General features: G+C 44.9%; 1 protein-coding gene across 1 annotated transcript; it reads right to left on the bottom strand.

The window, feature by feature from the left end:
- Nucleotides 1–697: 697 nt before the first annotated feature.
- LOC149333119 (kunitz-type serine protease inhibitor 6-like) lies at nt 698–22,577 on the bottom strand. Its single transcript, XM_089558565.1, has 9 exons — nt 22,535–22,577; nt 19,211–19,267; nt 16,918–17,106; nt 15,338–15,385; nt 12,318–12,485; nt 6,063–6,251; nt 4,665–4,838; nt 3,133–3,192; nt 698–1,011 (listed from the first exon to the last, which is right to left on the bottom strand). The coding sequence occupies exons 1-9, from the start codon at nt 22,575–22,577 to the stop codon at nt 809–811; spliced, it is 1,131 nt and encodes a 376-aa protein (XP_089414691.1). The 3' UTR covers nt 698–808.
- Nucleotides 22,578–23,437: the final 860 nt, after the last annotated feature.

Genomic DNA, 23,437 nt, shown 5'->3' with positions numbered 1-23,437 from the left:
TTCATGGTTTGGTTTTGCGAGTTTAACGTCCCAAAACCACTAAGGGTATGTGGGATGCGGTATTAGAGAGTTCTGGGTAATTTCTACCACCTTGGGTTCTGTAACGTCGGTTGAAATCACACAGTACACGGGCCTCTAGCATTTCCCTTTCATCGAAATACGACCGCCTAGGTAGAGATCGAACCCGCGTCTTCCGTAACCACTGAGCCACCGCGGCGTCCTGTAGAACTTGAAATATATATCGGTGCACAAATTTAGTTCCCCTGACGGATAAACAGGATTGCTCTGACTGGAGATCCAGTAGTCGTATGAACGATTCGTGAGCAGATTGAAGCAGAAAATTTTATTCAGTAAAAAATGATCACATTTAACGCATTCATCGTGTTGTACTGTATTAAGACATGCGATTACAACGCAGTCTAGGTTTTTAGAAGTGCTTTGAGGTTAACACAGCTCTGAATTGTAAAAACGATGTAAATTAACCTATAGAATGTGTCTTGTCTCCATTAAGTTTTTCCCAGCTGAAAAAAAAATTAAACTTTTCTAGCAGATATCTTTAATAAAGACGATTTTTACATGCGCTTTCATATCTTTTCTGGAGTTCTCAATGACAAGGAGCAAAAAACACCATTTCAATAGCGAAAATAACATAATTTATGTAGAAATAAGCTACGGCTACACAGATCTATGTGGAAAGCTATACTAAATTTTTCTCTTTCTTAATCGTCTTATTTTTTGTAGTTTCAGTATACGAGCTCTTATAGCTCGAATCTTCTTTGTCTATTGAATTCAAACTGCCTGCTCTTTTTCAGGCCAGAGGGAGCGCGTTCACGGATTTCAAGCATTTCTCTTCGCATTCAGCCTTGGTGGGGTATCTGTTGGCGTTCCCTCCGCATCCTGAGTAGACGAAGCGTTCGCAGGTCCTGTTCGCTGTGTTGTAGTAGAAACGTAGGTTGAAGCCAGTGCAGTCTCCCGGATCTACCGTATCCGTGCACTCCCCAGGCGTTGACACTGCGGAAGACGGCCGATTGCGTGGTCAGCAACAAGTGTTGGTCGGTCATGACCAAGCTAATTTGAAGTAAGCGAAGGGTTACCATGAACTACCAGTGCTGTCGTGCTCTCACAATTTCAGCCGGTAACCAGATAAAGTTGGGCACATTGGAGGGAAGAGAATCTAACCAGCATAATTACTGTTACCTGAGACGAGGGACGTGCATTTAAAATTCTTTATCGTTTGATTTATGCGCTCCTTCCTGAGAGCTTTTTCGTATAAAATATCCTATTTCTTTCTGTTAGCTCCGGAAATGTGCCTTCTCGACAGTTAACCGCGCGGGATCACTCCGCCGTGGAGACGAGGGAGGCAGCGTCCTCTTACCGGTGTTATTCTCTTAGTGCGTGCTAATGGTTCCTTCGAGAAATAGCTGCTCAGAGCCCCCTGTAGCTTTTCCTCGTCGTGTCGTCATTTCTGTTCAGCTTGTTCAGGGCTATAGTTGTTAGCTGAATTCCGAGCAAGCCCGAGCGATGATTACTAAACGCTGGTGCATGGCGTCGCTGACGATGGAGTATCGCCGGCGCCAAAGACTAAGCTTTGCTGCGAGTAGCAATGGCGGAGGAGAATAAACAAACTGAGCGGAGTTCAGAATTTAATGCTATCGCATTCTGAAAAGTAAATTGATGCAGTGTCCCCCAAATTGTTTGCCGCAGCCTTTATGTGAATTGGCACCAACTGGCAAAGATTTCTGTTTTCTCGCCAAGTAACTTGTACTGGTGTTTGAGACAGTTTTTCAAATCCCTCCAAAAGCAATGAAAACCCACGTTCCCAATTTCCGCAATGGTAGCGTTCCGACACTTCCGACAGCAGCCAACTCAGTTTCGGGTCACGCGGTGACTCCACGTTGTAGGTCCTGTGCGCACAAGTATACCTTTATATATAATTGGTACTTTTAAACAAATAAGAAACGCATCAATTTATCTTGTACTCATTATCAGCTCATGTTTACCACCTTGATTATTTTAAGAAGAAACATCATACGCATCCAAGGCAATTAAACGGAGGAACATGAACATGACCGCACTCCAGCTCTTGGCCTCTCTATACTGGTCAGGTCTAAAGTGTCATGCGGTGTCCTAGGGATAAAGCGTTAGGGCACATTCGAAGCCTTCGTACATAAACTCCACATACAAGAAGAGAACAGATGAGGGCAGCGAACCCAGTGGAGTAAGCCGACCGCGCATAATCTCGAAACTCTTTTCGAGCACGCCCCAAGATGAGTAATATCCAAACTAGACCCAACTCAGCTGCCATTCAGAACTCGCCAGCGTCAACAGGTTTGTCGTGATACCCGTCATTTCTGAATGCATAGTAGAACTAGCACTACAGTAACCTCTCGTCATTCCAAACCTACCGGTGCCACGCGGATCTCATCGCAATAGCTGTCATAGTAATCGCACCTCCTGGAGCCCTTTCTTCCCTCCGTCGCGGCACGGGATTTCTCCACCTGTCTTTCGCATTCGCAGTTCTGCCCAATTCCTTAAGTAGCCTTCTGATGCTCCTTGCCAGTGTGTAATGCAGAGCATAAAGGAGAGTAAGCGCTCCCGCTAGAAATGATTTCCTTCTAATCCTTACTTCCATGCTCGTCTTATAATAGCAGTTGTTCCTTGTCATTTCATGTATATTGTTAATACTTTAACTCATGGAAACTCAGCGTGCTGATCAAGCAAGCCCGCACAATTTCTTATGTTCCTGAAGAAGAAAGCCGCTTTCTATCATCTAACAAGCTCTACAAGGACTTCTTACAATCCACAACGTCTTGTTAAACTTTGTTACCGAACCCTGCCATAACACTTTCTAGATACAGGACCTCGCAATACACGGCCTGGAAAGAGGTACGTAATCCCCGAATGCATGCTTCTCAGACTGAAACAATGAGGCTAAGTAGAAAACTTCGCAACGAGATTTACAACATATCTAACACCGCGAAGAAAAATACCGCACTTTATGCCTCTCCTTTTGGCCAAAATATCAAAACAGGGGCTGGCACTTCCATTTTAATAAAAAACAAAAGCCAATGATGTGATTTGGTGGTTCGTAGACGACTGAAACCTACGCAGTTTTGATGAAAGTGTACTTACACGGCCTGTGGGAAACTTGAAAGGCTTCGAGGACGGCCTCAGGTTCCTGTTTTTGTGACACTAGAGATAAAGCAACAGACATAACACGAGTAATCATAATTTCAGTTGCATCTCTTCCTACAAAAATCACATTGGGTCATGAATTGATATGAAAACCGAAATTGCGCAAGTGGGCAGCCTTGAACGCCAAACACAAATTTAAGCTGCAGCTTCGGCATGTCTAGGGTACTACTCGTATAAGCGTGTGCTCGACCTTGCAAAAACACATTTTCAGGTTACTATTTACGACATAACTGTCAAAACTGATGCGCCAACTCTCCCGCAGGATCCATCAATAAGTAGTACGATGTGTTCAGCCTGCATATGACCACCCTCTTAGCACAGAACCTTGGTGTATGGACGGCGCAGCAGGAAAACATGTTAAGGTGAAAGCCTTTAATCCCTCGTACTGTCGTGACCAAGCTGTGTTAGCAAGTGTGTTCACGTTTCGGCGTCACTACTTAAAAAAAAAGCCTGTGTCGAGGTTGGGAATCGAACCAGGGCTTTTGGCTTTTGAAGTGGAGAGGGTACCACTCCGCCACGAAGGCTCGGTGATTCAGCATGAATAAAGGAGCATCTAGTGATATAAATAAAATAAAAGGAATAAAAATGAATATAAGAAAAAATCAAAAATGAAAAAAAATAAATAATAAAATATAACAAATAAAACAAAAACATACAGTGAGCCAAGCAAGGCTCCCGCCTTGCAGCAATTTAGAGAGCCAAAGTGCCCTCTGAATTTTCTTTTCGAAAACAAGATCAAGGTAAGATATTTCCCATGACGTTCCATAGCGCAAAACAACGAAGGGAAAGGACGAAAGTGCTAACTTCCACTAAACGCTTATTTCGGGCTCACAGGTGATAGAGAAAAATGCAGACTAATGAAATAAGAGCGGTAATTGAGGCCTTTATAAAGAAAAAGGCTGGAATCAAAAATTGTGTGAGCAGTCCCTTATCATTACCACAAAAAGACATTACCTCCTTGGATGCAGGGCAGCGTGCGAACTTGTTAAGCATGCATAAAAGCTTTTAGCTTTACATTTGTTCGCAATTGGTTTGATATTGATTTTGACTTCGCGATATCTGTTGTCTAATTTCAAGCTATAAGTCTGATCGCCTTTCATCTGTTTCCCTTCATGCGCCTAGTTTATACTTCTATGAACCCTCTGAGCGCCAAATACAGCGTTTAGTGAAAGTTAGCGCTTTCGTCTTGTCTCTTCGTTGTTTTGCACTATAGAGCCTCATGTTAATTATCCACTAGCCCGAATCGACACCTTTGTAGAACATTTTGCACCCGCTCTTTGTCCATCAATTTTAATGAACGTAGTCTCTGGAACAAGTACATTTCCTTCCCTTGATAGCTATAGCGCCTTTCTAGGAACGTTTTTGCCTTGCCGCTTACGCGTACAGACGTCTTGCAACCGAGAAAATACGAGAGGATGTGGTTTTGACATCGATTGCGGGAGAAAATTTGAGGCACCGGCCGCACTCACCCCAGCATGTGTTCTCGCACTCTTCCACAGTCAAGAAATTGTTATCGTTGCCCCGGCAGCCACCGTAGATGAACTTCTCGCAAGTTTTTGACCACCGGTTGAAGTAGTAGCGGGGGTAGTGGGCGCCGCACGGCCCAGGATATTTGGGCTCGAAACAAAGGGGGTTAACCGTTCCTGCAAACATTATATGGGCAAAATATTATAAAGGACTGCACTCAATATATTACTGTTTATTATAATGCCTGTTGATGGTACTAACACCAGTCCGTGGATTGTTCGTTATTTCGTATGCAATAAAGTATATCCTACGTGCATAGGCATTTAAAACATCGTTGCACCGCTTTTACTGTCCTGGGCAACTAAAATAAGATCACTGGCACAGGCACACAAATATTTCCGGAAGGCGATTTTAAGAATACATGCGCAGACGGCTCTTTTTAAGCATTGTTTTAAATTACTGTAATAGGGACTCTCAGTGTGTGAACCTTCTTCGCGTATTGCTTTTCGCGGAGAAATAGCCCTGACATGTTTTTTTTTCTTTTTCGGGCGACGCTGGTATGCCGCAGCTTTCACAGGCAAGGGATTTATAGGGATATGAATGGCACACGAATTTTCTTACTTCGGGACTGTTACTGCTACTGCTGCTGATGATTATGTGATGCCAGCGAAGAATGACAAGCCCCCTTCTAACTTTTGCATTCCTCCTTGCATCTCGCGCCTGAAGCTTTTAATGACTTATATTAGCGCACATAAAAACTGTAATACCTGATATTAACCAACTTTTTTTTATCGCCTGTCCTGCTTTGTTACAAAAATTTGAACCACTATTGCTGCATTAAGGTAGCTGTCCTGAGTTCTGTTAATGTCTCATCAATTTCGCCCTCTCATTTTCTTCGTGCATTGGCAATTTCCTTCTCTTTACAGCATTAAGCTACAACAAAGAGCGGCGGCAGTTCGATAGGAGAATCTCTCTTGATAAGCACAGTCTCGGGCGTGTGTACAGGGGACTACAAAGCCGACGACCGACGCCACTCTTATGTCTTTCAGCATTCCATACCGCATTCCTGTAAAACGAACGGAGCACTTCCTTCCGACATCGGACAGAATGTAGGCATGTGGCTACGTAACAAAGCTATTCAAATTACTCAAACGCTGGAACGTTTAACAGAATGTCGGTTAGGTCGTGGTCTCCGTACTGGGACAATTGGCTTACGGAGCAAGTTTGATTTGCAAGTTTGAAAGCTATAGAGAGTTTATCTATAGTGGTACGTCTAGGCGTATGTGGTTGCTAAGGAGCAATTACTCGCTAGAGTGAAATCTCCTCCACTGTGAGGGTTCCCTTAAATGCAGGATGCCAGACAGCAGCTACGGAAAGAAATACTGAAACAACATCGTTACCTGGCTGCCTCAGACAAGTCATTTCGCACTCCTCCTTTGTCTTGTATTTGTTGTTGTTGTCCCCGCAGCCCAAGTAAACGACCTGCACGCACTGAGCAGTTGTTCCGTTGTACGACCACTGCGGCAGGTACATTTGGCAAAGCCCTTCCGTTGGCTTGATGAGGCACTTTGCGTAGTACCCTCTCGGAGCTGCCGAAAACAAAGCAGAAGGAACACGCGTGTGTCTTTGTCTCCGCACTGTCCAGATGAATAACCACATTGCCTCTTAATAAGCTTTGCGCGAGACAAAAGACTCCAACTGAAATGACGGACTGCACACCCAGTGCTCACAATCTCTATTATTACCTTTTTTTAAGCTTATGCACATCCAGTTTCAGTTTTTTCGATCCCCGTTTCGCAACTAAGCATTCGACTGGTTGCAATAGCATTTTAGCTTATCAAGCATTCGTATACGTTTCTTTTCCTTACGACGTTCTCACTGGCTCGTTTCAGAGCGATTAAGCGGAAGGTTACACGAAAGGTTGAAAATCCGCAAGCGCCCTCCACGTAGGATGATCTTCCCTCCGTACAATATACGAAGACACAAGTTCCCTCTGGGTCCGCCTTTTCCACTCCTTGTCTTTTACAGCGCAGCGCTTACGCGCCCGTACGTGGGTGGAGCCGCGTCGCCGTTGCCGTTGGTGTAACCGAGCGCGAGGGGTGCGAGGAGAGGGCAAGAGAGCCAGCGCGCTCCCTTCGAGACCAGTTTTGCCCAGCGAACCAAAATACGAGGTCTGTTAGAAAAGTATCCGACCTTTGGCCAAAGAAAAAAAAACTGGCATAACTGACGCGTTGGAAACCTAATCACCTTCAAAGTACTCTCCTTCTGACTCCACACACTTCTCCCCGAGGTGCTGCCACTGTTGGAAGTATTCCGAAAAGGCCCCTTTCGGAATGGAGTTTAGCTCAGCTGTCGTTGCAGCCATAATGTCCTCTCTTGCCTGAAATCGCGCTCCTTTCAATGGCCTCCTGATTTTGGAAAACAGCCAGAAGTTGCAGGGGGCCATATCAGGAGAGTAAGGAGTCTGTTCAACTACATGAGTCTAGTATTTCGCCAAAAAAGTCTGAATCAAGTGCGAGGAATGTGCAGAAGCATTGTCGTGATGGATGCGCCACTTTCCTGTTGACCTCAACTCCGGTCTCTTGCGCCGCACAGCACTACGTAGGCGACGGAGGATATCCCTGTAGTACTCTTTGGTCATTGTTTGACCCTGTGGGGTGTGTACTCGTGGTGTGCCACACAGAGGGAGTCAAAGAAAGCAGCCAGGATCACTTTGACATTGATACGCACTTGGCGGGCCTTCTTCGTCACAGTGGAATGCTTCCACTGTGACGACTGAGATTTGTTTTCCGGGTCGTACCCATACACCCAAGACTCGTCACCAGTGGTTATGGTGTTGATGAAGTCGGGGTCACTGTTTTTGGAATCCAGCATGTCCTGTGAGACTTCAACAAGAAGCTGCTTTTGCTCCACCGTGAGCAGCTTCGGCACGAATTTCGCCGCAACTCTCTCCATGGCCAAATCTTCGGTGATAAAGGAATGTGCAGAAAAATTGCTGATGTCCACCTCTTCCGCAATTTCTTGCATAGTCACATGACGGTCCCGCATCACCACAACGATCACTTCGGCAATGACCTTGCCATTTCGGCATGTTGATGGCCGATCGGAGTGTGGTTCGCTCTCCACCGATGTGCGGCCGTCTTTAAATCAATTGTACCACTGCTTAATCTGTGTGCTGCTCATAGCGTCGTCACCGAAAACCATCTGAATATTCCGGATGGTTTCCACTTGGCTGTCGCCCAATTTCTGGGCGACAGCCAAATTTGATGCAGTAGCGCTGCTCCTGTCGCTCCGCCATTTTCCTTGCAATAAAAAACCGATGACAGCACTGCGCACTGCCTCACTCAAACGCTGCGTCCCAGCGACTGACGCTATCGGCACGGGGGGGGGGGGGAATTCGTTCATGCGCCCGAAGTTTCAAGGTCGACTGATGCAAGCGCGCTTGTTACATATCCATGAGGTGTTCGCTAAAAAAAATAACATCGGATACTTTTCTAACAGACCTCGTATGGTTGCTCGTTCATAGATTGCGCCAAGGTGGTGCGCGCCGTGCGCTCCGCCGTCTATCACCAGTGCACACATGTGGTGGGGTAGGGCGCCTAGCGGCGGAGAGGTCTGTCTGCGGCGGCACGCGCACCAGCGCGCTGCCTGGTCGCAGTCGCACCGCGATCCGTTTCTTTGGCTGGCTGTGCTGTGAAATGCGCTGCTCGCGATAGATTGTCGGCGTCGACCACGCCGCTCACAGCGTTGTCTTTCTTGTATGAACCCTCTTCTTCGGGACCAGGCATTGGTGGAGCAGGTTGAATGTATCTCAGACCAGTTCTCCGACCACAAAGCCACCTTCGTGACAATCCAAAACTGGGAGAGGGGTGTTAATTGCAGCGTTTCCGTGGAAAACAGAGTGCTTTGAAACTCCACATACAAACACGTATCTCTCATATTCTTTACCTTAATCTGTCACAGAATCACAACACCTACGTAGCTTCGCTCAACTTTCGCATTAGGGACTATCGTAAGCGTACTTAGAATTTTTTTCGTTGCGTTTGAAGCGCGTAAGCACTTCTTTAGTAGCCATACAGAAAAAGCCGATGGGCCCGAGAAGCCTGACGTCTGACCCTGACGTTGACCCTGACGTCTGGCCTTTAACCTTAGATTCCTAACCTTTGAGATGAAATGACTCTGGTAGGGTGTGGCTAAGAGAAGCTCACGTAGTGTAAATGTTTAAAAGAAATTGTATTGAGGACAATGTAACGCAATGCTTAGGCAGGAGTCAAGCGAATTCGAAGGCCATGTTAAGGTAAACTTGTTAAACGAAGGACATGTTAAGGTGGTCCTTCAATATTGCCTAAACCTTGCCTCAACTTTAGCCCCTTTAGCCTCATGTAGCTAATTCGAAACCAAGCGCATTCGCACGTCGTACTCGGTTTAACGGTGTTAAAAGCCTTATTTTTTCTTCACATATTCCTAATGGGGTGACTTTCCTTCATTCACAAAGATTACATGCACATTCACAGCTAAAGCCCACCACATAAATCCGCTCAACCCCGCGCTGGAACAGTGGGAGGTGACGCTGGCGAACAGCAGCTTGGGAGACCAGGAGGTGCTAGTCGCCATTGCCAAAGCGTTGGCTGCAGTAGTACTAGACTAAGGAACCCACTCACCCGGTCTCCTTTTTTGAGATAAAAGTTTATTCGCTCTCTCTTTCCCTCAGTGCACGGAGCGTTCATGTAGATCGAATACGAAGAGGAAGCTTATCCCCATTATAGTGACAACTAGTTTATACGTGTGAGTGAAATACACATAATCACCCTCTTTCTCAAACGTTCTTGGAGATTATTGCCCTTGAGAGATTTCGATTCGTAGAACTTGCAGGCGAAGTATTTTTTTCTGCCAAATGCCCTTTGCTTTCATACTAGAGCTAGTTGTACAGAAGGGAGCAAAAGTCTCTCGACCGCCTGCTCCATGAACAAAACCGACAGCTCTGTTGTTAGCCGCCGGCTAATAATAACAGTAGCTTTAGGCCAAATTCTTGTTCTTTCTCACCCAAAATTGCGCTCTCCAGCGTGCTGTTAATTATAAATCTATCGGATTCATTCATGCAGCACGGGGTCTAGAAATTTCCTCGACTGAACATTTTCACCTCATATAGAAGCCCCTACCAGAGCACTCGTTAACAAAGGAAAGGAGGCGTATTTGCTTTTAGTTGTTTTTGTGGGATGTGTCCTTGACAGGTGGGGTGAGGTGACCACTAGGCAGAGCAACTGCTCTTTATAACACATGCACAGGGCAACACATGAGCTAAATATTCGGTTTCTTTGTTGGAGTCCTTTTATACCTCACCGGCACCTTGCCTCACTGTTTACCACAACAGGTTACCGACATAGTAGAGTGCCCCCCAGCTAAAGCACCATGACATCTCCACAAATGCGAGAGAAGGGTAGCGCGGAGCACTTAAATTTTGTCACCTTAGAAAGCAACTCCACCACTTTTTTGAGAATTTCCCGGAATTAGAGGGTTCAAATCTATGCAGGCTGTAGGTAAAGGATGACATGTGTTTTTGCACTAGCGTTTAAAATACTGGCGTAATCCACGATACAATTTTGTGCTTCTCATCAAGGCACCAGCGGAGTGCGGGGAAGTTCAGTGTGACATCTTGTAAAGTAAGATTTCAAAGTACCGCTGGCGTCAGCCGTACACTGCCGTGCCTCGTTGAGTATTGCCAAACAATGATCGGCGGTCTTTGCCTTCAGTGGCGTTGGTTTTTTTGCCTTCAGAGCAGGTGTTTATGCGTTGTGAATGTATCGATACCTCTGATGACGTCGTCATCCGCATCCCCAATTTTCGTTATGCGCTGCAGAGAAGCTTGAAGGGCATCGCGATTTTAATCGGCGATTACATCACCATTTCAAATCCTAGACCAAAAGGACCTCGCATGCTTTACTTCCAAGCTCTTTTTTTAAGCTCTTACATTTTTAAAACCTATCTAGCTGCCCTTTAAAAGGAACCACACAGACATGAGGGAAAACTACAGACGACACAATTATCAGGCGTGAGCCAACAGACTGAATAACGTCCTCCTTCAGAGCGAGTGCAGTGCATCCTGGAGTGAAAAACGGCGGGTAGTGTCCGTGATGGCTCCAGCGTATTGAACGCTACCCACAAAACAGAGACCACGTTGAGAGAACAGATGCCCTATAGTTTTACAGCTCTCAACTGAGCGTCATTTCAATGAATAAAATTGGAAAAGTTCAATACACCCGGTCACCGCTCCAGTAAACTAATAAACATTGAAATTTGTGGTTAGGTTTCGGGTCCTCCATTGTAGCAGCAATAGCTTGCAGCAGCGTAACAACTCCATGGCGGACCGTGCGAGGAAGGCGAGGATACACGAGCCACGTGGGAGGAAAGTTCGGACTCTGGTTTGGCACATGGACACTAAAAAAACCGTGGTTGTGAAGTCCAGCATACGTCTGGGTACAAGTCCTGTCTCCACCTGCTCTCTATACCTGGAGACCCGGGCGTGATTCCTCTGGCATTGCTGAGAAGTGGTAGATCCGTGGAACATCGCCAGGGCCTGCTCACAACGTCCGCATACCCAACAATTCTGGCCAGAAGCATTTTTGAACGGGAAACCGTTTAAGAACGCATCTTTTTTCACATATTGTAACATTTCACTATCAGAATCAATATGTGCCCAGATCAGCCGAGCGCGGTCATTAAAAATATTGCTATCGTTGGAAGTGTTCCCCCTTGGTTTTTTATGGCAGTCGTATCTGTTCGATGGGATCGATGGAAACACTTTAATTGAAAGGTTATGCGATATATCAGAAGTATGGACCATTACTTGCAATATTTCCCGAACAGTATCTATCAATTTTTCCCATTTTCAAGATTTTTCTTCGAGAATGTTGGACATGATCCTGTGGGCTGCAACTCGGTTCAGACTCCATCGCACCAGGCTGCGCAAACCTTATCAGCTGGTGATGTCCGCCTGCCGCCATACTTGGGGAGCAACCCAGCGCTCTGATTTCTCCAGATCTAGGCACATTTCGACCTATTCTGGATCATATCGCAAGCTACACGGTATTTACACGTCGCCACCGCACTACCTCTCACTGCTGCTGAAGAGGTAGGCGACATTCTATACCTGTTCCTTATCAACTCCCCGTCGGTAACTGCCAGCAGCCCAAGACGGCGCTCCTCGCACCATCTGTCCTGAAGAGGTGGCGCTGCTAGAAGCGCGAACTTCGTAATCTACTTTGCACCACTTAACTGCACACGTGACGTGGTAGCTGCAAAAGTGACGCTTCACGACAGAGAGAGCGAAAGGAATTTTAATGAGGAAAAGGTGGAGAAGTCACGATAAGCTCGCAAAATCTGTATCCTTCTTGTAAGAAACGAGGAGACAGGCACGTCTGCGAAAAGGCAAAGAGGCGCGCGCGCGAAAGAAGGCCCTAGCAGCTGCAAACGGCTAGCAGAAGGCACAGAGATAGCCATCGGTGGGTGCTCGGATGTTCCGTCTTAGTATTCTGCTGTCTTTACGCTGTGATCATGCTTTCATGCTTTCCGTTCATAAAGAAAATTTCAAGGATTAATTTTTCCTCTCTCTCTATTTTTCAGCAAAGAATGAATGCTATGAAGGATTCAAAACTTACGGTTGCACTTTTCCATGCACTCTTCTTCTGAGTTGTAGTTGTTGCGGTTTCCTTCGCAGCCACCGTATGTGAACGACCGGCAAGTCGCAGACTCCGGTTCGAAGTTGTAACGAAAATTGGTTTTGTCGCATGGACCCTTGTCTGGCTCCACAAAGCAGTCCAGAAATGCTGAAAGCCATAAATGCAATTGCGAAGCCTTGTACCACTTCAGTTATGATACTCGTAATTGCGATTATGAGAAACAGCGAGAGACACTTTTTGCCTTGAGTCAACCGCTGCAGCTGTATTAAACGTAATTGCTAACTACATGTCTCTATGACACCATTTCTCTCCACCACCTACTTCACCTTCCTTTAGTAACCAAGTAAAACAGCCAGTCTTCGTTTCTACTCATTACGGGTCCTACCTTAAGGTCACACCTTATATAGACCGAAGACATCCGTGATAAAATGGTAAAGATGGATAACAAGTGTTGACGCCAGAGACGCTATTCGGAACGCATATGCTGGCAGGCAGAGGCGTAACAAACTAAATAAAATTTGTTTCAATTTTTCTCTTTTTATTTCAGTTACCAGTTAGCCCTTCTGCGTGTGTCTACTTCCACGTGGGCTTTGTCTTTTTGGGTAAAACTTTTCACGAGATTGTTATGAACCGCTCTTTTCAAGAAGTTTTAACAGGACATGACAGCTCCAAAACGATGTACTGCATCATTCTCTCCAGACTCAACAGATGCGGAGCAGCTCGATGGGACGTTGCGACCGCCCCAATCTAAGGTTCTAGAGTAAATATGTAGCATGATTTACATTACAAACATTGTGGTTCTCGGAATTTTTTTTTGTTATCAGTATGCTCCAGAGTAACAAAAACAAATCAGTTAAGCACTCTTTGTGCAGCGCACGTAAATCAAAAGAGAAGTCTGGCTTAAGTTTGCGTCTTATTCTTGACCGCTTTCGTCGGTACGTCAGGATCTTTCAACTTACACAGGTTTAAGTATAGAACAAAAGCTAGCAATAGCATTAAAAAACACCAAATTCTACTTGGTTCTAGAAGCGTACAACTAGACCCTCGAAAATGACGTAGAGTCGCCTCCCCACTTGAGGCATCCAAACTGCCCTAGCTGGTGAAAGCACTTCATTACGTAGCCTCAAAATGGAAGAATGTGCAGTTTTCAGGATAACTGTCGCCAAGAGGTCATTTCCTCACATATGCGCGTTAAAAGGACCAAAAATATGTTAACGCTCTGGCAAAGTACATACTAAAACGAGTCCACATTGCCCATAATTTTTCAAAATGGGAAGTTCTCGCCTCTAGAGCGGACAGACGTTTGTTGATATAGCTCTTAAACGAGTCTCTGTTTTGAACTTCACAAATCTTACGTTTGCTGCATAATTATTTCACCTAGCGTTCATCGGCTTGCCGCGTTGTTAGCCAATGCCTTAGTCTTGCCGATAATGTAAAAATATCAACTCGCAGTATTTTATGCCATGCCCTCAGGTGAGATCGCAAGAGATGATTTTTAAAAGGCACATGAACCTAGAACCTCCAGAACTGAAAGGAAGTTTACTGGTGCTACACTTCGCAGTGCTCCCAAGTGCAAAGAATATAATGAAATAGGCCACTCCTCTAAAGCTTGAAATCGTGTCTACTAATCGCGAGGCTAGCTGCAGAATTGAAATTTTTCATACGCAAATAATTTATTCTATACGAAGTGATTAAAAAGGTACTGAGTGGAGCATACTCATGTGTGATGCAACAATGTACGCATAGCTTCTTCAAAAAATGCACAGCAGTAACCGCTGCTCAGTAATAGCCTGTTATTGATCCTAGCAGCTTGCCATACCTCCTGCACCTAACCTTCCAGAATTCTTCAAAACAACAAAGCAAGAACCTAACAAAATGAAGTTTATAACGAAATATCAAAAAAAATTTTTTTCGCATCCTCATCCGCTTCCTCAGAATGAGGTCTGCACAACCAAGGACCCTGCCATTGATCCCCAATTAACCCTGCCCTGTTGCAGCTGCGACCGTTTTGTTCCCTTACGCCTTCAGATCCCAACCGCTCGTTCGTTTCCCTGTCGCCACCCGTATGACTTCTCTCTGAATCCACTCCATAACTCACTACTGGCACTATGTAGACGTATTCTCTTACCACTTCCAGAGCCTCAGTGTCAATTCAAAACTGCTGTCCACTTCCGACCACACTTACACTATCATACAGGTGATAGAAAAACGCGCAGAATATAACCAGCCCCAATATATAGACTACATACATTACAAGCAAAGAAGTTCCCTATACCCTCTTTATCCGTCTATATCACTCTTGTGGCCGGAGCCTCCTGTCATTCGTTTGCACTAGGTAGATGCATTCCCTAATCCTTTCCGATTTTCCAGTGCCTGTCGTAAGCTTTATCATTCCTGTAGTGTGGAAGAGTAGTTTTTACTCTATTATTTTAGACGCAGCATTCTACGATGCCTGTTAAGGTGCACTGTTTGAAAAGGCAATTCACCTCCGAGTTATTTATCTGCACTGTTCCCATCAAATGCGATGTTGTTAAGGCATTCTTTATTGCATTTACCCGCAGATCTTCGTCATCCAACTCACAGAATAGCTATATGAAACATGGAATGAACGGTAATCTTCAGATTGTACCTCACTGGTCCACATCCTTATTGAATTTTACTTTGTGACTGTCCTTCTTCACGTCTACTGTCGCCGTGCTATCCCCATATACATTTCTTGGATATTTACATGTGCCTCCTCGTATTTGGTAGAGTGAGGGCAGATATAATGGTTTATCTAAAAACATGAAGTGAATAAAAGAGGGGGCCTCAACGCTCTTGCCAACATTTCGACAAGCTCCCTTGTGCACTCTATGTGTTTTTCCTCTTTTTTAAGCAGAGCTTCAATACTTTTGATCTTGCATCGATATTTATATTTTTGATGAGCGATGATACTGTCTTTAAGATATGCAGAAGCATATGTACAAACGGATTTTCATAGCATGAGTTTCTCTCCCTACCTTGTGGATCTGTTTCCTTGATGTCCGGACTGCTCGTTTCCGAACCGCCTGAAACAAACGTGACGTGCATTAAGCACTACTTATGTGAAGCAGCCCTTTATTTGCAAGCATTTCGAGGAGGGCATGTAAGAAATAGATCAACTGTCGTTTAAAACATACTAGGCGTTCAAAGTAACCAGTAAAGAAACCATTGCATTGGAATCGTAAACTCAAGCGACGGAAACAAAATGTGCGATGTCAGTGCACGTTAAAGAAGCCCAGGTGGTCGAAATTTCCGGATCCCTCCACTACGGCGTCTCTCATAGCCTTAGTCGCTTTGGGACGTTAAACCCCATAAACCAAACCAAACCAAACCAAAATGTTTTGTCGCCATATCTTTTATTCACGCTTGCTTGAATTTAGGGGTCCTTCCATTTCAGTTTCCCCCTCTTAAGTCTGTGTGAGCGGTGCTGCACTAAACTTTACATGGTTACAAGAGATATTAATGCTAAAAGAGTCCTATTGTTTTCTTTATATGTGGACTGACAAATGGCCCTTAACTTACTGTTAAGTGCGTGTCAAACAGAACTCTGCTGTTATCAGCACTTTTTAACGCTGTAGACTGAACTTCACATTAAAATCCTATAGCAAGTTTTTCTGACACAAGTTTAAGGGCAAGGCCACTGCGGGAGTCTAAGGAAACTGATGTGCAGGTGTGCTTTCATCTCCAGTCGCATCATAATGTAGCGGGGACAACAGAGCTGCGTTCACTCAGTTGCAAGGCAGGAGTGTTTTGAGCGCCATATTTTGCAACGCCGTCTATGTTCCTTGTAAGCAATTATTCTTCAGGCAAAATGCCCCTCCTTCTGCTCTTGCCTCTTTTTGGTATTGTGGCCCTGAGAACGACATTTACTAGGCCACCAAACTGAGCTCCGAAAAGAAGTTGCCTACGGAGGAAATTTTTCTTTTAACAAGTTCTCGTTGATGCTTACCCTTTAGTCTCAGTCGAGTAAGTTCATGAACCTGTTCTTCCTCATGATCCTCAGCTGTTCCTCATGCTCAGTACCCTAAAGAGCGAATCTAACGTCGCCGCAGTCAGTACGTGGGTCTAGTTTAGGAGCAGTCTCGCGCCTTTCTGTGCATTTCTTCCCTACGTAGTCTTGCAGAAGTAAGGCCTGAAGCTCAGAATGTGAAAGCGTGCAGGTGGTGTAGGATTCGTAGTGCGCGCTTAAAACTTTTGATATTGAACAATTGTAGCCGCCGTGGTATCTTAGTGGTTATGGAGCTCGGCTCCTGACCCCGAAGGAAGCGGGTTCGATCCGGCCATGTAGGTCGCATTTCGATGGAAGCCGCTAGAGGCCCGTGTAGTGCGCAATGTCTCTGCACGTTAAAGTCCCCAAGGTGGTCATAATTTCCGGAGCTCTTCACCAATTTTGTGCACATCGCTCGTACTGGGGACCATCCAAATATGTTAGTGCCCCAACTTCCGCGATAACAAAGCTTCCTGTCTGCCCTTTTATTTTCCTCTCTTTCATTAACAAGTGAAGGCAGCCACGAGTTAATAGATAAAGCAAACAGGACGCAGGGAGCACAGTTCTCACCTCCTCTCCTCAAGCAGGTAAGTTCACAAGCCTCCTTGCTGACGTAGTTGTTGTAGTTACCCTCACAACCGGTGTACACGAATGGCTCGCATGTTCTAATCTGGGCATTGAACCACCAGCTAGGAAAGTGCCCCTTGCAAGGACCGCGGTCAGCAGGCGGCGTGCAGTAGGTGTCAAAGTCGTAGTTGTCTGCAGGACGGAAGAAGAAATCAAAACAGGACAATTTTAAAATGAATTCATACTGGTGAAGAGCGCAAAAAGGCGGAACAACAACAAGACAAGCGCTTGTCTTGTCGTTGTGCCGCCTTTTTGCGCTGTTCACCAGTTTGAATGCATACCAATTCGCCCAGATCTCAGCTTTACTAAATTTTAAAATGAAATTCCTCGCCTTGGATTCCGTGTATACACCAGAAAAGTCCCTCTCTTTGTCCGTCAGCTGATTTGCTCTGCCAGCGTGGCTTCACAAAATCCCTACTGCTGCTTTAATGTGTGGCATATTTGTGCGGTTGTGAATGATAAGAAAGCGTCTACTCCAGCGCGCTCAAGCTTTCGTGATGAGCGCGCGACAATCCTGGGCAGCTTAAGAAACAGGCAAGTGTCACTTACAGTGTCGCTCACGCAGAGATCTATTTACGTTATTTAACTACCTAAGACGCTCGCTGTGGCAAGGCTGATTGTAAAATTCTTAGACACTGGCCTTCTGGGGCAATTGTAAGGGTTTCGTATTTGTTAAAGCTACGCTACACAGCTGGAGCAACTGCCGACATGCCTAATGCGAGGTTAGTATTGCTTCCAACTTAACGCCAACAACCATACTGGAGAATGGCAGTAACTTTGCGTTTTACAAGATGTGACTGCCTCGCTAAAAATCTTATAAAAAAAAGAAAGTGGAGCTACCTGGTGATTTTCAGTAACTGGCTACGACATGGCAACTAGCACAAAAGAACTGAAGAGACAACGAAAACATAAAAAGCATGTCTCGTCGTTATCTTTTCGTTGTGCCTCATGTTCGCTACAGCTACCTTACTTGTCCCAGCGTAAGTGCTAATAGCACACATATGAACTGCCGATGTATTTATTCAATTTCACTGACCTCTACTGGCTCTCGCTAAAGATTTGACCTAAACTAGGCTGCTGTTTTTTCAGATGCTATCTTTAGAAAAAGCTTGCCGGCCAACAACAAACTAGTTCCACCAAACGTTACTGCGCATCCCAATCGAGCACGTGAATCCGCCACTTTTGCTTATTGGCTGTGGCGTCGGCAGTAGCGCCCAAAGCCTCAGGACAAAACGCATGCCGTGATCGCGCCATTTATGTAGCCATGAAACGCAAAAATGCCCTCCTTGCGTGCGATGCCAAACTACGTTAAAAATCGCAGCTCGATATAATTTATTCGACGCGCTCGACGCCGGCCCCTGCCATTAGCCAGCCACGTCGTTGAACGGCTTAGCTCAGATACAGCCAGTAATGACGGAAATGTGCACTACAAAGCATGCTCTGCAATTTGTCTGGGCTGGCTTCACGTGAAGGCAGCGCATCATTGGTACAGCGTTTAGTTAATGATATTAGCCCACGAAGAATCAGCAAGGCTTGACACAATTTTTAAAAATAGGCTTTTTCAGATAGAAGAGGGCTTTTTCAGCGTAACATTCCCAGCGGTGTATTACATCAGAATACAGCTAATATGTGCTAACTAGCATTCTTGTTAAGTAATAATGAATAGTTAACTTTTTATCTATTATTGTTAGGCTTCTTAATTATTAACAGGAATGCAGCCCACCGCAAGTAATAACTCTAGCAGTTTTTAAAATGTCGGAAACACAATTATTCTGAGCACTGGGGCCCAACTAATTTTGGCTAAATCGCGCCAAAATGCATGCGCGTTCGAGAAGCTTGCAGGCAAAGCAACCTCTCTAGTGCACGTAACTCGTCGAAAAATTCAGAATTTGTTTGGTCACAGCGCCAGGGGAAACCGCGTTTTATTAACTCTAAAAACCGATATTGATATTGCTACCGATGGGCTACATGCCTCTCAATGATTAAGGAACCGAACAGTAATAGTTTCAAACTCAACTATTGAATATTAGTTGACCAGGCTGCTAGTTACCGCGTCTGAACTGTATTCTGACGTACTGCATCGCTGCAATGCTATGCTGAAAAAACTGCTGTTGTAATTCAAAAAGTCTATTTTGAAAAACTGTGTAAGTCCTAGGTGAAATACATCTACATGGCATTCATTTGCAGGGTGTGAGTGTGAATGAACAGAAATAAAATTTTGAAGTGTATTACTCACCCTCCGTATCTTCTTCGTCAAGGAGCGTGACGGAGTTCCTACCCTGAGCAGTGCACTCTGCATGTAAGAAAAAATGCAGTTGGCTTTATTCACTTACTTTCTTCACTTTTTAATTCGTTCAGTATAACAAGCGATGTGCATATTGAGGCAAGTGATTTTATTTTGGCCTCCATTTTGAAAATGGTCTTGGGTTGTTCGAAGGAAATTGAGGAGCTCAGGTTTGAACTGAGCAGAACTATACAGAAGTATACGCCATACACAACTATAAAAACAGCGTTCAAGAAACAAGTGGAGAAAAATAAATACACTCAAGTATCATGGGCACCGATTTTTACATGTGCACAAACAACACCCGAATGATCTATCAGAGAAGAATTTCAACGAATAAATATGGCCTCAACGTTTTTTAAAAAGCAACTAGAAGTAACGTGTTACCCTTGTATTAGAAACTTAAATTTTCTCCCCGACTATTGCTAAATTCTGCCGGAATTATTTTACAAACTGGAGCAGTTGGTGGCAAAGCGAGCCTCTGCCTACAAATGTTTGCTGGTCCTTGAGGAAATGGTAAATGCGTCCCCTGGGCAAGTTGCAAAAATTGTGTCATCCCAAGGCGTACGATAAACATCCATTTATAACCCTTGGGCTCGCAAACTGCAATAGAAGGCTTAACTTTAATATGCTGACTCCGTGTCATGAAGAGGCAGTCTTGAAGATATCTTAAAATTTCTTGCCGTTGCAAATTTCTCGACACTCCAACGCAAACACGGAATTCCGCGGCGTTTTGACAACCCATGTAGAATGCAGTAGGCGCTACAAGGTACAAGAGCTTTGACGGGACGCAATTCATCCAGCCAGACCGAATGAATTTTCTAATAAGCATTGATTGTGCCACAACCGCCGTTATCGCTATGAGAGTGGCACCTCTACTAACTGCGAAACACACGTTTCAGTTCGGTATTTCATCTGGCATCTAAATGACCTTCGGACTTGGCCTTTTCATAGCAACGGCCTTAAGTAAAATGCCGAGAATACTTTCACTATGGCCAGTACGATGTTGTACCCGAATTCTGCCCTTTTCGTTACTAACATTGGCCCCCCTCAACTTCCAAAATTTCCCACCCGAACCCCCGAAATTTTTTTAGTCCATCTGGTCCAAAACCAATGCGTATGCTAATTTGATTATGGGCAGTACGGTAGTAACCTCCAAATTATACCCGGGCCATTTCCAAATTTGGGCCCTCCCCTTCTTTAAATTTACGCCTCTTCGGATTTGGACCAAAATTGATATCCGTGTTAATTTTACTATGCGCAAAACGATGCTTACCTCCAAATTTGGCCTTGGTAATGAACAAGCTCGGCCCACCTCTGAAATTTTGCTTTTCTGGATTTGAACTAAAACAGAAATCTGGGCGAATTTGGCTATGGCCAACACAATATTACTATGGCCAACACAATATTAATTTCACTTAGGCTGAATGGTTAAAACTTACAACCGAGTACTTAATCCGAGTGCACAAAGCAGCCGCAAACAAGGCAGGACAAGAGATAAGAAACAGCAAAATCACTGTAAATCAAGAAAAAATACCTCGCTCCACCACCGGCTTAACCGAATTAAACCACTGTCATTGTTTAGAGCATCTCGACAAACTGTGGAAAATATCTGAGAGTGTGTGTACGTGCCTGCGTCCATGTAAAAATTCAGAGACAACAAAGGCACACATTTGGAATTGAAGAAGAATAATTCGAACCGATAAAATTTAGAGCTGGGACCAGCAGAGATCCAATTACCGTGCCTCACTGTCTCCGCAAAGGTGCTTCTTGAAAAATAAGTCATAATATCGAGCCATGACGGGATGGTCACAGGTATGACACTCTAGTGTGTCCAAGCCGGCAGGCGGTGTATCTATTCATTGTTCTTTAACCTGTGGTTCTCTTTTGTTTTTAATTTATTGAGTCATTTAAAGCCCTGTAAAGACTTGTGCACTGCCCCCTTTGACCTGTTGTAACCTACAATCACTGATGCTTGAATGTGCCTGATAAATCTATGAAGGATGAGTACACAATATTCTTTTGTAAACGCGGTTGTAGTCCTCAGAAGCTTGCAGGCAGTTGTCAAAATATATACAAGCCAACGTTTTACTGCAGACGGATTGGCGATATGAAAGATCATACACTTGAGAGGAATTGATTGGAATTGGAAGATAATGCACTTGAGAGGAAATGGAATTGAGTTTTAAGCGACCTCAAATTCAGCTAAGGCAGAACAATATATCGGGTGACTTGCTCACATGGAACAACAACAGTGAGGAAAATGTTTTTCCTTCTAGGATTCCCTTCATAGTACACTTGAACACTAGGGTTTCGCTTGGTGCGTCGCTGTATATTTAAAAACCTGGGTATAGAAAAGTTTCTAAGAAAAAAATTGCTGGCAGTTTAGCATTGGTAAGCACGAAATATTTTGTGAGAGCTCAGTTTTTTACACGCGGACACTAAGGCCACGTACCTGAAAGCGCGATTGAGGTGTCCACTGACCCATGGAGCCAGTTGTGCGCGTCTTCAAGTTTTTAATCATCATTTTCAATTTACCCAATGTACGCTGGCTGCCTACGCTCCTGTGCATCATTCCTGCACCAATGCTATCGACGTCAACAAGTATTGCTCTAGGGCCGTGTTCGTGCCCCAACGTTGTGCACGCCAACGCACGCAGCGCAAATCTCTTCTTCACTACCGGCACATAGGTCAAAGCGTGAATATTAGTTTGATAGTAGCATTAGTGGAAGAAAAGGACAACACAATGTGCAGTGTGCAGAGTGCCACAGTGAGTTGCACTTTAACCCGAGGCGTGCTCGGCTGCGGCTGTAACAAGTGCTCTGGATCAGTGGCCTGCAAAGCTAATCTGTCCGCGCCGCCTTTGATTTGAATCTCAGTCGCGGATGTTTATTTCATTTATATCGAATCTCATTCGAGGATGTTTATTTCATTTATCTTCATTTATTCCTTTCACTTGACACAAACCCACAAACATCCCAAAATCTTGCACGGGGCTTAACTATTGGAACAGCGCTTTCGCACTATTAGAAGTGAACTAATCCGTTGAATTTTAAATTTTGGTTATGCTAGGCAGCGAGCATATTTGCATATAAAATGTTTACCGGGCATGCAGACTCCGTAATCAAGATTCTCTTCCCCACAAACTGCGTTTGGCTTAGGGCCGTAACTCCTAAATACAGTTCTCAGAGTCCCCAGCTTCTTTATATATTGAGTTACAGCTGGCCCCATGAATAAACTAGCTAACAATAAAGCGTCGATGATCAGTTTACTCACCCAGGCCAACGCCCAAAAGCGCAAGCAGTACGAGTACCTTCATGCTCTCTCCAGGGGTGCTCAAAGTGCACTGTCCGGGCAGCAAAGAACTCGTGGGGTATGTCTACCTGACGCACGTCAAGAAGTTGTGTTGAATAAGTGATAAAAGGGAGTCTCCCGAGCCCACGTGGAACTGATACTTGTGGTAGACGAAGAAACAGCAAGCGAACAGCTACCGAGAGCACTACCTTGCAAAATAGTTGTTTACGGCGGCATGTCGCCGCACTGCCCCTGTGTCCAATTAAACCACACAAACCATAAGAAACGCGTGAGCACTGCAGCTCTAACCCTCTTGCTAAAAGCCCACGCTCTTGCAATGCTTCGATCATCGATCACCCGGATAATTTGTATGGTTTTATTTAGACGCAATTCTGCAGGGTGGAAGATACCCTCACGATAGAGGATTCTCTTTAGGCTTGGTCCTAGGCTTCTCTTTTCACGACTGGCTGTGACAGCACCGAGCAGCGCCGGCGTCGTAAGCAGAAGGGGCCTTATCTTATCATTGCCGTGGTTGCTATTGAACTCATGCGTTCGGCGACATTTGTGTCCTTTGCGGCTCCTGTCGAGAGCTAGTGGATAGGTGCGGACTTCCTTCATATCATGGTAAAGAGTAGAAAACGAAAAATCTGGTTTGTTGTGGGTTCCTTGGGAGCATGTACTATGTGTTTCGCGACCTCAGTGTAGATGTGTATCTCCACTGCAGTTACAGAGGCCTATACTGATGCTGTTTTGCTGGCCGTCTGCCACTACGCATATTTCTGTTGTCTTGAAACGAATTCCGCAGCCGTTGGCCCGAACGCAAAGCGCGTTAGCATGGTTCTTTTGCACCATTGCCCAGAAAGACAACCAACTAAAATATCAGGC

Source organism: Amblyomma mixtum, chromosome 8, assembly GCF_055824585.1.
Source record: "Amblyomma mixtum isolate Tamu chromosome 8, ASM5582458v1, whole genome shotgun sequence".
Taxonomy (NCBI): Eukaryota; Metazoa; Arthropoda; class Arachnida; order Ixodida; family Ixodidae; genus Amblyomma; species Amblyomma mixtum.
This window is presented reverse-complemented; position numbering and strand designations above follow the sequence as displayed.